The 16,092-nt window shown below is 46.7% G+C and overlaps 1 protein-coding gene across 1 annotated transcript in view; it reads right to left on the reverse strand.

The window, feature by feature from the left end:
* The window catches only part of LOC105501491 (chromosome unknown open reading frame, human C9orf129), a 26,753-nt gene that overhangs the window by 5,120 nt on the left and 5,541 nt on the right, over positions 1 to 16,092 (reverse strand). Inside the window, exons 2-3 of the mRNA XM_011927470.1 lie at positions 11,684 to 11,784; positions 11,182 to 11,468 (exon numbers count right to left, since the gene is read on the reverse strand). Coding sequence (XP_011782860.1) covers positions 11,182 to 11,468; positions 11,684 to 11,761 — 365 coding nt within the window. The 5' untranslated portion in view covers positions 11,762 to 11,784. The remainder of the gene's footprint in view (positions 1 to 11,181; positions 11,469 to 11,683; positions 11,785 to 16,092) is intronic.

A 16,092-nucleotide genomic window follows, 5' to 3' on the forward strand; every position in this document is an offset into this window, starting at 1 on the left:
GGGCAGAAGGCCCGCATGCCACAGGCATCACTGTACTGGTGGTGCTCATGCAGTCCTGCAGAGGTGCAGAGAAGAGTCCCTCACCCTGAGAGGACACTGGGGGTCGAAGGCTGCCTGAGACCAGGCTGAATGGGGAGGCAATGCTGTTCCATGCAACTCTGTGGAGAATCGTTCATTTCTCACTGAGTGGACAGCAGGGACCAGGGTCCTGGGCTGCAGGGATCACAGCCACAGCCAGCTGGTTCTGCCTCCCAGTGAGGCTGTGTGGGCTGGGGCAGGAGGGCTTTGGAACAACAGCAGTTCCTAACAGTTGATCCTTTTGAGCCCAAGCCCTCCAAATTTGATCACCAGCTCAAGGTTCTGTGAGCTTCCAGACCCGTAAATCCAACTGCCTCTCCCCTCTCCATGCAGACCCTCAAAGTCATCTTGAAGACGCTCCATGTTGTAAGATGATGTTGCTCCCAAGCTTCGTGGGGTCTTCCCAGATGTCCCAGTTTCCCAGGCTGGCATGACTGGTCACCCGGTTCATTCTCAGTCTAGGACTCAGACTCATCCTTGTCCTCTCATTTCCCAAATGTGGGCTGCGAACAGCCGAGTAGATGTTTTAGCTGAAATGTCTCCGAACCCTCTTCCATCCAGTCTCCCCACTGCACCTGCATGATCTCTTCAGAGTCAAACAATGGATGCTTCAGATGGTCCAGCCTCCTTGCCCGGCTCTGCCCTCTCCAGGTCTTTCCTACCTGCTGCTCCCCTCATTCTGAGCCCCACCACTAGGCGGGGTCCCTCGAGCCCCAAGGGGCCCGGCTCCGTCCTCCTAGGGCCTCACAAGTGCCTACTAGGCCCCCGGTCCGTGCTCCAGCTTCACTTCCCCAGGCAGCCTCCCAGCTCAAGGCTGGGTCAGCCTGCTGCCCCTGTGCTCCCTTCTGAACGTGGTCTTCCCTATGGACCTCCTGCCTCACTTCTCAGAGTGTGACGATGCACGGCAGAGGCCACAGGGGATCCCATGTGTGTCCCCCTCCGTCCCCCTCCAGCCTCCCCTTGGCTGCCGGCCACCTAGGCACAGAAGTCCTGTCTGTTTCACTTCCTGTCTCCTCCTGCTTCTATGAGGGAGGCGCTCAGCCCGATTCTGTTGAATGAGTGAGTGGAGGCTGGGGAGAGGGAAGAGGGTGGTGTGTGGATGGAGGAGGGGTGGGCAGGGAACGCGAGAGCCGCCGGATCCTGCGCAGGGTGAGGAACGAAGGTAAGGATGCAGCCCCTGGGGAAGCTCAGGTGGAGCTGGAGGAGCCTGCGGCTGCATGGAGGGTAACAAGAGTCAGAAGCCACAGTGGACAGCCCCGGTCCCCACAGGCTTACCTGTTCAGGCAGCACAGTGGGCTTAGGGAACGTTGACAGGCATGGGTTTCCCTTTTCGACCTGCTTTGAAATAAGAGCCAAGGACAGCACACCCTGTCAGGGAAACAGACAATGCTGGAAGTGGGTGACTTTGAGGAAGGTTCATACATAAGGAACTGTTTCCAAAAGTGTGGGTGTCTGGAAGGCAGTGTTGGTGGACAGAATAATGTCCCCTCAAGGGGCCCACATCTGAATGCCTGGTCCTGTGCATGTCACCTCCACATGGCACCAGCACCCTCACCGATGGGACTTGGGACAGGATCTTCAGGCGGGGAGAGGCCATGACAAGCCAGGCAGGTGCAGCATTATCCCAGGGTCCCTCCATGCAGGAGGGAGGGGTCGGGAGGAAGTGTGACAGGGGCAGCAGGACCGGGAGAGCAGATGCTGAGTGGAGACTGGGAGGGAAGGACAGGGCAGCAGCCCAGGGCCTTGGGCAGCCTGGGAAGCCCGAGAAGGCAGCAGGAGCCCCCAGTAGGAGCCTGCCCTGCCCAGACCTTGACTTTCGCCCAGCAAGACTGGTTCTCAGTTTTATCTTCCAGGACAGGAGGATAATAAGTTTGTGCTGCTTGAGGCTGCCAGGTTGGGGTGAGACCTTAGAGCAGCAAGAAACACACGCATGCAGGAACCTGGGGCCATCCCCTTCTAGCCATGACTGGCTCCAGGCCTGGGGCCACCACAGGAGGGTCACGTTGGAGAAGCCCCAAGGAACAGAGCTGTGAGAGTCACCCCGGAAGAGGAGCACAGCCTGCAGCCCACGACAGAGACAGCTGAGGCGGCCTCGCAGGAAGGAGCCGGGAGGCTCAGCGCCTGGCCCCAGCCTGCCCCTGCCCCTGGTCTCCTTCTGGGGTTCCCTGAGGGCTGGACCCCAAGGAAGCTGGCAGGACAGGAGTCCGTGTGAGCTGTGCCCCGCAGCTCAGCCACAGACAACAGATGGCGAAGACAGAGCCTGGGGGTGGAAGGACAGGCTGGTCACACCACAGACCACAGGGTCAAGAGCCGTGAGAGGTCAGGGGCCTGCGGGCTGCACCTGGGGAACGAGTTCCCCCTTCCCGAGTCTCCAGCAATGCCCTTGGAGAGGCTCCCCAGCTTTGCTCTGCATCCGAACCCTGAGCGGAGCCTACAAAAAACACAGATGTCCGGGCCACACCCAGCAGCATCTGAATAAGACACGGAAGTGGGGAGGGAAGGGCGGTGGAGGAGGCTGAAGGTGAATGCCCACTGCTGCACCCGCTTCCTCCCCACTGTCTTCCTAGCAGCTCTTTCCTGGGAGAACAACTTCCTGTCCTCACAACATATCTGGAGACTCAGTATCTGACTTCACCATGACCACGCCCTTCACTCTGAGTAGAACACATGGGTCACGTGTCTGGAATCCATGTGTGCCCAGCATCCCATGAGCTTGGCACTAGAATGGGCTTTTGGAGAGAGAATGGCAACTGCAGGCTCTTTTGGTTCCTCAGTAAATTGGAGGGACCTGAACTTTGCCCGGGCAGGCTTGCCCTTCTGTTTATTCCACACAGCACAGTTCAGGAAGAGACTGAACTCGGCTAAGCCATCCTTTTGTGACCTTGTATTTGACGATTCTAACTGGAGGCTGTTAAGAGTGCGAAGCGGGAGCTCCTAACAACACGGCAGACAAAGGCACCATGTGGGGAAACGCCCAGGGGCCCTTCATGACCCAGAGCCGGGGAGCTGGGCGCAGGCAGAGGCTGCTGCACATTGACCACACTCAGGCCACGTGCCGGCCTCAGGCTTGACAAGCTCAGGCCTTTGGTTAAAGCCTTTCTAGCTCATCAATATACTTTCCATTCACAACCTGTTCTGAAGTGAAGGCCGTTCTACGTGGACAACACTCACAGCAATTCTAGAGACAGGTCTTATCCTCCCCATGTCACTCCCAGTCATTGGTCCCGCCTCTAAGAGGAAGACAAGTCTCTTAACACTCACCAGACAGCTTCCAAAGTTTGCCTCTCTCCTCTAAGTATCACCGGGTCTCCTTTTGTTCACAAGGAGGCAGAACAATGTTCCAAGTACTATTATGTTTCTAAACTTTAAGACTGTTAATTTTCAAGAAACAAATAACTGTAACCACGTAACTATGTATAACCAATAACTATACCCTTGATAATATTTCCACATACTCCAAAAGGAAACTTGGAGTCCATTTTACATTTAGCAAGTTAATATTAAACTGTGGCACATCAAAAGCTTTAAATTAATAATGTGTGTTTTAAGTGTTACAAACCACGTCAAGTGTACATCTAATATACGAACCAACAACTTAAAATACTACAGTTGAGTAGGCTATGAGTTCCTTGTAGTTAAATAAATTATTATGAAGAGTATTATTATGAAAGGTATGTGCTATGCCAAGCACTAACAAGATGTAGATGTGGTCACGAGCTAGCTACAGTAAAATGAAATGGAAAAACTGAGACCTCTTTTGTGTCATGATTTACCATAATTCTGAAGCAAAGTGTTTATGGCTGCTATTAAAATTAAAATTGAAAGGGAGAAACAAAGCACCCTGAAATTTGAATGAAAATTAAAAAGAAAAAAGTATGTAAGCTGTCATACAGTATTTATGTTTTCCTGGGATGCTAGATGTTACTAAAAACTAAATCTCAAAAATATTTAAATAGTCTGAAAAATAAAGATCTATAAAGACTACACTTTTGGAAAACTTCAGAACATTATCAAGAATTTAGTAAAGGGTTCTTTTTTATCATAACACTGATTTAACTATCTGGTCAAATCACTCATTAATCTTCTAGGTAGTCTTTAAGAAAAGGAGTATGATGGAATGTTCAATCTTCTTAAGTCAAATCTACACAAGCATATTAAATTACATTAGAGTTTTTTTTAATAGAGATGGGGTTTCCCTCTGTTGCCCAGGCTAGAGTGTAGTGGTAAGGTGACAGCTTGCTGAAACTTCGACCTCCCTGGCTCAAGCCCTCCTCCCGCCTCAGCCTCCTGAGTAGCTGACTACAGGCTCACACCACGCTGGGCTCACTTTACCTTTTTTTTTTTTTTTTTGAGACAGAGTCTTGCTCTGTCACCCAGGCTGGAGTGCAGTGGCACGATCTCAGCTTACTGCAAGCTCCTCCTCCCAGATTCAAGCAATTCTTCCTGCCTCAGCCTCCTGAGTAGCTGAGATTACAGGTGCCTGCCACCACCCCCTGCTAATTTTTGTATTTTTAGTAGAGACAGGGTTTCACCATGTTGGCCAGACTGGTCTTGAACTCCTGACATCAGGTGATCCATCCACCTTGGCCTCCCAAAGTGCTGGGATTACAGGTGTGAACCACCATGCCTGGCCTACTTTACTTTTTGTAGACACAAGGCCTCGCTATGTCACCCATGCTGGTCTCAAACTCCCGGCCTCAAGCAAACTGCCTACCTTGGCCTTCAAAAATGCTGGGACAGATGTGAGCCACCACACCTAGCCTAGAAATGTCTTACTTGCAGAAAGGTTCTAAAATGGCTAATCAAAGGTTTTGGCATACTTAAATTAGTCCAAAAGACAAAACCTATTCTTTTAAATCAGTGGATTGATGGGAGTAAGCATCACCAACCAAACGAGGAAACAACACAGATGGTGAAGCTCAGGTGACTTTTTCTTCACCTGCCCTTGTTAGATCAGCTGCTAGACGCTGATGACAAACTCTATCATTTTACAAACTTTATGATGGTCAACTACAAGCTACAATTAAATATTCCTGGGGCTGGGTGCAGGGGCTCGCGCCTGTATTCCCAGCACTTTGGGAGGCTGAGGTGGGTGGATCACTTGAGGTCAGGAGTTCGAAACTAGCCTAACCAACATGGTGAAACACCGTCTCTACCAAAAATACAGGAAAAAGTAGCTGGGTGTGATGGCGGACGCCTGTAATCCCAGCTACTTGGGAGGCTGAGGCAGGAGAACTGCTTGAATCTGGGAAACAGGTTGCAGTGAGCCGAGATTGCACCACTGTACTCCAGGCTGGGTGACAGAGCGAGACTCAGTCTGGAAAAAAAAAAAATTCTCCAAATTGCCTCTATTTTACCTTCACTGTTTAATTTGAGTACAGGATAGTGAAATGTCAGTCCTCTTAATCATCTATTTTGCTAATATAATGTATAAGATACATTCTACAATAAAACTTTACAGCTGCTAATATAAATAGCAGTATTCAGTTTATTCCAATTCTGAAATTAGTTCACCAAGGAAAAAAAAGAATCAAGTACAATGTAAAGAATAACTGAAAATCCAGAAATACCATATTCCCAGACATGATCTAACCACTAATCATGATTTCATATTTTATGCTATTACTTGAATAAATTTTGCTATTAGAATTTTGGAATTAAAAAAGCTTTTGTTATTCTGATACCATCAGTTAGTTGTTTGCTAACTACTTTTTCTTAAAGGTCAGTGAATTGTAAAAAGCATATTTCACAGAAAATATAAGATGCCTTGTGTTGCACTTTAAAAATCAAATTTTGGAGTTGGAATTATACTATTTAACTACTTTCTATGCTTGGTAATGTCACAAACTACTTTAAAATAGTTACATATAACATATAAATATTCATGAAACACAGATTATATGTATAACTAACACCCATGGGGGTAGAAAAATACCATTCACTCCCATTATCATATGCAATAAAAGAAATGTTTACTAACCCATTTACAAGGGCACATTTGCATTCTTTTCGCTATTGGCTCAGCTTCTTTTTAATGAATGTCCACAATCACTAAGTGATATCGTGGCAAACTCTAGTCTTCCAAGATGGCTAAGAGACAGCTAATCAGCATCATATTTTATTAATAATTCCAAAGACCATAAAAAATGTACGTTGTAGGAAATATAACTTTCAGCAAAAGCCACTTTTTCTGATGCTGCCAACCTGTGTATCAGCTGTTCTTGGAGGCACAGCTATTTAGACACAACACCCTTCCTTCAGATGATGTAATCTTAAGGAATTTAGCAATTATGTGATTTATTAACATAAGACAGTATTTACCGACATGACCAGACAAACTGAAAAGGCCTTCTCACCTACTCCTGGAGTCTTCCCAGATTCCAGTCACCTAGTGTAAGACAACAGGTGTTGAAAGCTCTGCTGTCACTTCAAAGAGAATAATCACAACGATAAATGCAAAGGATAATGTACTAGAAACTGCGGAAATCTTAACCTCAGGTATGAAAATGTTTAAATAAAAATACTACTGCATGCTAATCACACAGCAACAAAAAGAAGCACTGCAGAAATAGTTGTCAAGCTTTATAAGAGCAAAAACAAATGAAGAGGGAAAACACAACAACCATTAAGAAATAAGGACAAAGAAGGCATTGAGGAAAAGAAGCACAGAAAAAAAAGATTATCCCTGAAAGAAAATCTGTTGACTAAAAAAAATCTGTTCTAAATACTTAATTTAAAAATTTCTATTCTAACACACTGTCCATTTGGGAGGCCTACACAAACACTTCCTTAAAAAATTAGCATGACTTCAACTATATTTTTAAAAAGCCTTGACACTTGGAAAAGACTATGATAATAATTAGAGTAACTTGTCTCACTATTTACTTAGAAATATTCTATTTAAAAGTTGACCAACAATAGGAACTTTGCAATTGCACAACAGAGAAAGTAAATGAACAACACTCAGTGGCCAATGGCACGTTTCCACATCTACTAGAACATTCTGTGACTTACACCATCTACCCTGAACCATTCACCACGTCTCCATTCACGCAGTGGTTCAAATAGAGTTCCTGTGTTCATTCCACAATAAACCTCAGTAATTTACACATCACAGTAGCTGTAACCATTTGTTAACAGAAAGAGAGTATGTCTTCATATGTAAGATGGATTTCTTGTAGGTACAAATAGCTAGGTCTTTATTCTATCAGACAGCCTCTTTCTTTTAATTTGCATATCTACACCACTGATGTTTACTTATTGATATATGTGGATTAAGAGCTACTTACTGTATTTGTTACTGTTTTCCATTCTTTCTCCATGTCTTCCATTCTTTTTCTTCTTTCTCTTGTTTCAGTTGAGCACTTTATAAGATTTTGCTTTTTCTCTTTTCAGGGGGGCACAGGGTCTAAAGTCCAATCATTAGGTGAGTCTTACAATGAGTCTCTGGGCTGTGATCTTCACATGTGATTCTCAGTCCCTGACCCTGCTTAGCTGGGACAGGATGGCTATGGGGAGCTAGATTTGGGTGTTTCCTTTCCCTCAGATTAATTAGGTTCTCATGAAACCCAGCGGGTTAGGCTCTGGTTAGGTAGTTTCTCCTGAGAAAAAGCCTTGTTAAGAACAGAGTGTTCTGGCTGGACATGGTGGTGGACACCTGTAATCCCAGCTACTCAGGAGGCTGAGGCAGGAGAATCGCTTGAACCCGGGAGGCGGAGGTTTCAGTGAGCCAAGATCGCACCACTGCACTCCAGCCTGGGTGACACAGCAAGACTCCGTCTCAAAAGAAAAAAGCAAAAAAAAAAGAGTGTTCTGTCACATTTTAAAATAATTCTCTTTTCCCTTCCCTTGCCACAGGTCCAAGGGATTTTTCTCCAATATTTACCATGAGAATTTGGTAGAGATCTAGCAGGTAAAATCACAAATGCATGTGGACCCCACATCACCAGGCCGTCCACATTGAGCCTCCAACAATCTATCAATGACAGTTTAGGTTTCCTTGCACCCACGCTGGTTCCTGCAGAGGTTTCTACTTGTGTGCTTCTGCTCCACTACATACAACACATTCAACACGTCAGAACTCTTGCAGGAAACCATGAACATTGTCCCTATTTGGCAGCTGTGGACACATAAATCCAAGTCACACCCGTGCACCTGCCAGAAGCAAAGGATGCCCGTGATCAAGGGTTTGACCCCAAGTTGAATGCTAGTTTCTGACCCCAGAGCCTTCAGGAACAAGCACCCTTGTCTCCTCTGCCTTCGTTCATCTCAGGTCTAACATGTCTGCCTCTTCTTTATTATAATAAAAGTAGAAACAGATTCAAGGAAATTAAGTCACCGCTAAATCACACAGCTTGAATCCAATCTTTTGATTACAGGGTGTACCCTGCATTCTTCACGGCATTTCATACCACAAGGATCAGAAAACACAAGCCTCTGAGCAGGTCAAATTCCAGTGGCAGAAACAAGATGCATCTCCAGAAAACAGTAAAGATACCATACCAGGCATAAAGACGATAAGCACTGCAAGAGGTCAGAGGGAGGCCAGATGCCCAGAACTCCAAAAAGCTGACCAGAACCTTCACAGACAGGTAGGAAGTGCATATCCAGAAGAGACAGGACATGCTCAGACAGTCCTGCCCACTCCATGTTCAGCTCATCCTAACACGGACGACGATGTGGTTCGGCTGCGTCCCCACCCACATCTCATCTTGAATTGTAGCTCCCATAATTCCCACGGGTCATGCAGGTATCTGGTGGAAAGTCATTGAATGTCTTCCCTGTGCTATTCTCATGATAATGAATACATCTTCCAAGATCTAACGGTTTATAAAGGGGAGTTCCCCTGCACACGCTGTCTTGCCTGCTGCCATGCAAGACGTGACTTTGCTCCTCCTTTGCCATCCACCATGATCATGAGGTCTCTCCAGCCATGTGGAACTCTGAGTCAATTAAACCTCTTTCCTTTGTAAGTTACCCAGTCTTGGGTATCTCTTTATTAGCAGCATGAGAAGAGACTAATATAGACAACTTGCCAAATTAGATGGGCAACTCACATTCTTCTCATTCCCTCCCCGCCGGAGGAACAAGCACCTCCACTGAGATGTGCTCCAGTCACCACCTACGTCCCCAAGTCAGCACCCTGACCTGGTTTCCACATCTCCATCACTAACACTGAACTCTTGTTGGGGTTATAAAACTTACTGCTTTTTGTCTTACTTCTTACCTATGTTTCAGAGTTCAGAAAGAACATTTCTCAATAAGAGGAAAACTGTAGGTACAGACGCTTTGATCTTGCTACCTGAGTCACATTTTACAACAAAATGCACATGCCTTAGAATTCTAGTGCATAAGGGCTTCTAAGACCATCTAGCGGTTGTTCTTGTTAGAGGTTAATTTAAAACTTTGAATATTCAATTGCAACTCTTTATTTTAGAGTTTTAGCACTGCACACGTAGCAAATAAACATTTATTAATTTTACACTTCTCTGCACATACAACAAATAAACATTTCTTAATTTTATACTTTTTTGCCATAAACAGGGTGTGCATCCCTGGATGGCAGAGAGCCCTTCAGTAACCTCTGCCCTGGGTCAACAGACATTCGTTCCCATTTTACAGATGGACAGAGGACAGAGAGGAAAGATCACCTGCTTCAGGTGACACTCCAGGTAAGAACTGGCATGGAAACTGACAACTACATCTGTTAGATTTCTTACATCAGAAATAGATGTAACATCAACCAGCCCTGGTTATCTACTCTGTAGAGTTCACACTAAGGCAAAGGAGACACTGACTTAAAGGAAAGACATTTTCTTTCTCTTTCTTTTCTTTTCTTTTTTTTAAATATAAGACAGTTTAAAGGGAGGAGAGGAGTACAAATTTAAAATTTCCTTGATCAGAATTTTTTTTTCAGAGATAGAGTTTTGCTCTGTCACCCGGGCTGGAGTGCAGTCGCGTGATCTCGGCTCACTGCAGCCTCTAACTCCCAGGTTCAAGTGATTCTCCTGCCTCAGCCTCCACAGTAGCTAGGATTACAGGCGAATTCCACCACGCCCAGCTAGTTTCTATGTTTTTAGTAGAGATAGGGTTTCACTATGTTGGCCAAGCTGGTCTTAAAATCCTGAATTCAAGTGATCTACCCGCCACTGACTCCCAAAGTGCTGGGATTACAGGTGTGAGGCACCGCACCCAGCCTCTTCAATCAGAAACCAACTATATATTTGCGAACTCATTTACTCAAGGACACACAGTGTTTTATTATTATTATTATTATTGTTATTATTTTGAGATGGAGTCTCGCTCTGTCACCTAGGCCAGAGTGCACTGGTGACAGCTCACTTCAACCTCCACCTCCTGGGTTCAAGTGATTCTCCTGACTCAGCCTCCTCAGTAGCTGGGACTATAGGTGCATGCTACCACACCCAGCTAATTTTTGTATTTTTAGTAGAGACGGGGTTTCACCATATTGGCCAGGCTGGTCTTGAACTCCTAACCTCAGGTGATCCACCCACCTTGGCCCCCAAAAGTGCTGGGATTACAGGCATGTGCCACCACGTCCAGTCCACACAGTGTTTAAAATACTCATCTAAGGAAACAATTCCAGCCCGGGTCTAGGAAGCTTTCTAGGGTTTTGCTTGGACAAACAGTGTTATTTCAAAAGTGTCCCCTGACCTGCTGAGTTTAGGAGAAGGAGAGGAAATTCAGAGCTCCCTTGATCCAGGAGAAGGAGATCAATGTTTCGGGGGTCGGCAGGGGGCTGCTGTGGTGGGCGTGAGTGGCACCACACCGGACAAATGCCCCCATGTTTGCGGCATCACACAAACCAGTTCTTGTCAAATTCCTCCCCAGAAAGGTTCCTGTGGCTCCAGGCCATGGGGCTGGGATGGTGCAGGTTTTAAATCATGGAAACTTCAAAGAACATACCTACTCTTCCTCTCTCCTCTCTGTCCAAGGAGCCCCCGTCTGAGTACAGACTGACCATCACCCACCTGCAACCAACTACATCTTTGAGCACAACACCAGCTGGGCTGGCAGGCCAGAAGGCAGCTTCCCCAGGTCACTACCCGCCAGGAAGCACCCCGCGACCCGCGCACCACTCACTTTGTCGCCCCTCCGCTGCCCTCGTCGTTGTCGGAAGATGACGATGTAGAAGAGCCGGGGAAGTAGGCGGAATCCACGTGGTTGGGGCTGCCGCTCTGGGCCGGGTTGATGGGCGAGGACCGCTCATACAGCGGCATGTGCTTCCCTTCGTGAGGAATGTTGCTGTAGCTGTTCTGCTCCGGCAGATTCTTCCCGCTCGTGTCCAACGTGAGAGGTGCTGGCTCAGAGAGGCTGTACGGGTATGGACCCTGGCCCGGGGCGCCCCCTGGGCTGGGCACCTGTGGGGCCTGAAGCGAAGGGCACAGGTCACGCGCACGTGGCCAGCAGGACCCGACTCAGGCCCAGGCCGACGTTTCCCGGCTCATTTTTATTTCAACAAACACTGGCATCTATTTCACACATCAATTCAAGAGCTTAGGAACTTATTTTGGCATTCACTGAAATTCAACGCACACACCGTGTCTGAGACCGGCCACCCCACCCAGCGCAGGGAAGGCCTTACCACGGGCTTTGCTTGCAGAGAGGTCTGCGGAATGTTGAGCATCTGAGGAGGAACATGCGGCGGCACCATCCCAGGCATTCCAAACGGACCGGGTCTGGCTGCTTCACCAACACAGAAAGAAAAGAGTCACACAGCTGTGAACACAAGGCGTTTCCCAGGGCATCCTGGCGGCCAGCCCATGGCGCCAGGGATCTCACCCTCACCTGGCTCAGACGTCGACACCACCATGGGTCCCACTTCTCAGAAATCATTACAAATTGCCATTGCACAGTAAGGACAACTTAATTTTATGATGCTCGATTTGATGGACTGGGGCTGGGATTCTAACTTTCCAGATCTCTCGGTGAACTTGCCGTAGTGGTTCTGCTCTCGTGCACTTCCTGAGGGCCTCGGCTGTCCCACTGCCTGCAACTTGGTGAGGATTCTCTGTAACTCAGTCTCCCTGCTCAGGGCTGCTCCTAGCCTGAGGTCTCCATAAAACCAGAAGCCCTGGCAGGCATGAAAGGAACAAAGTCGGACCGAACAGTTTCCTTTACCTTGACAAAGGTAATCGTTTTTGTTTTTGATTTTTGGCCATTACATCCTAAAACCGTCCTTGAAAGCACAAACTTTCCTTCAATGGTACATTGCAACTACCATTATATTCTTGAGTTTTTAAATGTTAAAGGAATTGTTTTTCATTGTTCAGCAATTAGGTTACACATTTTAACACATATACAGCATGAGTAATTTGGGATTCTGTGTTCTCTTAAAACATAATTTCATAAACCTGCCTGATGTGTGCTGGCATGTGCTAGTCATCATTCCCACGCTATGTTGCAAACTGAAGAAATCTGTTAGGGGACTGAAAGCACATAGAGGAATGGCTGAAGCAGGACAGCAGGACGAGGAGCCGGGCCAGCCCGAAGCTGGGACAGAAGGCAGGGGCTGGACGCCTCCACACTCAACACCTGGCCTCACAGAGTCTAAGGACAAGAAGAGATCTCAGGGTCCACGTCAGCCAACAGAAGTGAATGAGCGAGTAGATGGTGCCCACAAAGGGCTGTTCCAGAGACGGCACAAGACCTGCAGTAACAAGGACCAACTGGGGCCCAGATGTCAACAGCACTTCCGAACACCACCATCAGGAAACGCGAGGGCACGGGAAACACGAGGACACGGGAAATGCGAGGACGCGGGAAACGCGAGGACACGGGAAACGCGAGGACGCGGGACGCAGACCCCAGGAGCTGCACTCCCTCTCGGAACACTTAGTTGCTGAGTGTCTACGTTGTGTCAGGCTGAGGACTGGGCTGGGATGAAAGGAGCCCCGAGGCGGTGTCAGACGCGCTGCTGAAGACGCAGAGAAAATAGAAAACCTGTGTGAGATGCAGCAGATCCGCCAGGGGCTTGCACGGCTGCACCATCTCTTCCTTGGGCTTGTTTTAAATGTGGAAGAAAACTAAGCCTAAAGCTTCCCGACTCCAATTTCCCTCTTTAAGCAGTAGATCTGCTTCTATAACCTCTTCATTTGAACACCAGGTGATATGGTTAGGCTTCACGTCCCCCCTCAAATCTCATCTTCAATTATAATCCCCACAATCCCCAGGTGTCTAGGCAGAGACCAGGTGACACAGGGGCAGTTTCGCCCATGCGCTTCTAATGATAGTGAGTGAGTTCTCACCAGATCTGATGGTTTTATAAGGGGCTCTCCCCCCTTCACTCGGCACTTCTTACAGCTGCCTTGTGAAGACGGTGCCTTACTTCCCCTTCAACTTCGCCATGATGCTAAGTTTCCTGAGGCCTCCCCAGCCATGCTGAACTGTGAGTCAACTAAACCTCCTTTCTTTATAAATTACCCAGTCTCGGGCAGTTCTTTATAGCAGTATGAAATCAGAAGAAAACACCAGGCAAAGGGAACACAACCCACAAACCACCACCTCTTACACTGCCTACTGCCAACACAGGTAAGGACAGAAACAGTCCCCAAACCTTCACTCCCGTTCTCTGGAAAGCTAACGTCCATGGCGGCATTCGCATGAGGCTCCCTAAGCCAATACTGGTGTGGTGAGACCAGGAGAGCAAACGCTGTCCTTGGTCCGGCCTCCTGAGAGCCAAGCATGGCCAACCGACGCTGGGAGTGAAGCACAGATCATTGCTGACTCCCCCCAGAGAACAACTAGGACCCTTACAGACTAGAATTTGTCTGAAGTTCCTGCCTTCCAAGGGCCCTCAGCCTGTAAGCTCTAAAACGCCACAGCCCTTTGATCCTGGCTCGCACCAAGAAAAAACCTTGGCAGAGGTTTTTTCTGCCAAGTTTGCCAAGTTTGGCAAACCTTTGTACCAAACAAAGACAATTGCAGTATAAGAAGCTAGGAATAATGAGACTGGCATGTGTGTAGTCACAGATACCTCACACTTGCACGCAACACGCACACAGACACACGCGCACACAACACATTCCTAACTGACCAGTAAGTCCACAGGTCCATGCCTCTAAGGGATATGCATGCATGATTAAGTGCTCACTCACACACAAGTGTGGATACACACAGGAGTGCACACAAACACACCCCACACACGCATGCATGGCACATACACACACGCATGGCACAGACAATACAAGGAGCTGTTCCTAAAACAGTATGTTCGCTAGATCTGCACCTCCACGTGTGCAATCAAAGTCGCTATTAAAAAACTGTTCACAGGTGATTCGGACAGGCAGGTTTGGCCCAAAGAATATTATAAAATCTATTCAAGCTCTGACAGTATAATTTAAATCAATGTAAAATGTCTAGTGTATAATGTCTTGTGGCTGACCTCACATACCTAACTTTGGAATAATACAAATGAAAGGCTAGACTCATGTAGCACCCATATATTCAAGTGAAGATGATCGTTTTTGTTTTTGATTTTTGGCCATTACATCCTAAAACCGTCCTTGAAAGCACAAACTTTCCTTCAAAGCAAACAAACAAACTACATTACAGCATAAAACCAAAGAATTCCAAGGAAAGAATATTTTCTAAAATCACATTCCAATCATTGACCTCAAATAATTCTCTATGAATCCACAGAGCAAGTCACTATTCTATCAAAGCAGTCCAATGAGTTAATTAATTGGTCTGCATCTTCTGAAGGCTGCAGAAGTGCCTCCTAACCCAGGGTCTGCCTCTGTGGATTCAGGCCTTCGTCTAAATTCGTTCTTGTTCTCCATGCCCAAGTGCAGCTGAGCAGAACCGTTATGTGTCTTCTCTACAACAAGAGGCATCTTTCTCAGAAGGGACACGAGGCTCCAGAGTAGAGATCACACCACCAGTTTCTCATTCTCTTCCTTTCACACTTACTAGAGAGGTGGGCTTTCGGTAAAAAAAAAAGTACGCAGACTGAAGACAAGGAGCGAAAGAAGAAAAAAAGGCCAAAAAAGTTTACTATATTTCAAACTACTTTGTAACTTTAAAAATAGTTGTTAAATAGTAAAAATTCTTTCAGAATGAAAAGAAACATGCACTACAATCCCTCAGCTGTGTGATCTTGACTTTTTACAGCTCAGTTACCTACTTCCTCAAAGGACTCACTTACACCTCTATGCAGCTGTGTGGCTTTTGCTCTGAATTAAAATACGATAAAATTCTTACAGGAATGGTGTTAAACTGGAACCTCTTCTTAGAACTACAGTCGGCCTTACCCCAGTCCCCATTCCTAGCCCCACCTAACAAACGTTCCTCTATTACTTGGCATATGATTCTGAAATGTTATGTTAAACAAAACAAAGAAGAATAACAAAGTAAGTCTTAAAAAACAAAACAAAACAAAACAAAAAACCGGCCTGGCTCGGTGGCTCATCCTGTAATCCAGCACTTTGGGAGGCCAAGGCGGGCTAATCACTTGAGGTCAGGGGTCCAAGATCAGCCTGATCAACATGGCGAAAGCCCGTCTCTACTAAAAATAAAAAAAAATAGCCAGGTGTGGTGGCAGGTGCCTATATTCCCAGCTACTCGGGAAGCAGAGGCTGAAAATCGCTTGAACCCAGGAGGCAGAGACTGTAGTCAGCAGAGATCACACCACTGCACTCTGGCCTGGGTGACACGGTGAGACTCCATCTCATAAATAAATATATCAATAAATGGGCAGACATTGTATGATTTTCAAGTATTACCCAAAAAAATATAGCTTTGAAAATGTTGAGTCCAAGATTAAATAAATTAATATAATCCCTACCACCTTTAGTTTTCATCGCTTGCAAACACACACAAGGCAAAACTTTTCAACCATTTTAAGCACGTGCAAACGGACATGTTTACTAAATCTCAATAGTCTACAGAAGATAAAAAGGCACAGAAAGGAAACTGTCATGTGACCTGTTCCCATTACACTACGGATCCAGTGTCCACAGAGGCAGGGTGGGGCCTGGAGCACAGCGGGTGGGC

This window comes from Colobus angolensis, unplaced genomic scaffold, assembly GCF_000951035.1.
Source record: "Colobus angolensis palliatus isolate OR3802 unplaced genomic scaffold, Cang.pa_1.0 Scaffold72, whole genome shotgun sequence".
Lineage (NCBI taxonomy): Eukaryota > Metazoa > Chordata > Mammalia > Primates > Cercopithecidae > Colobus > Colobus angolensis.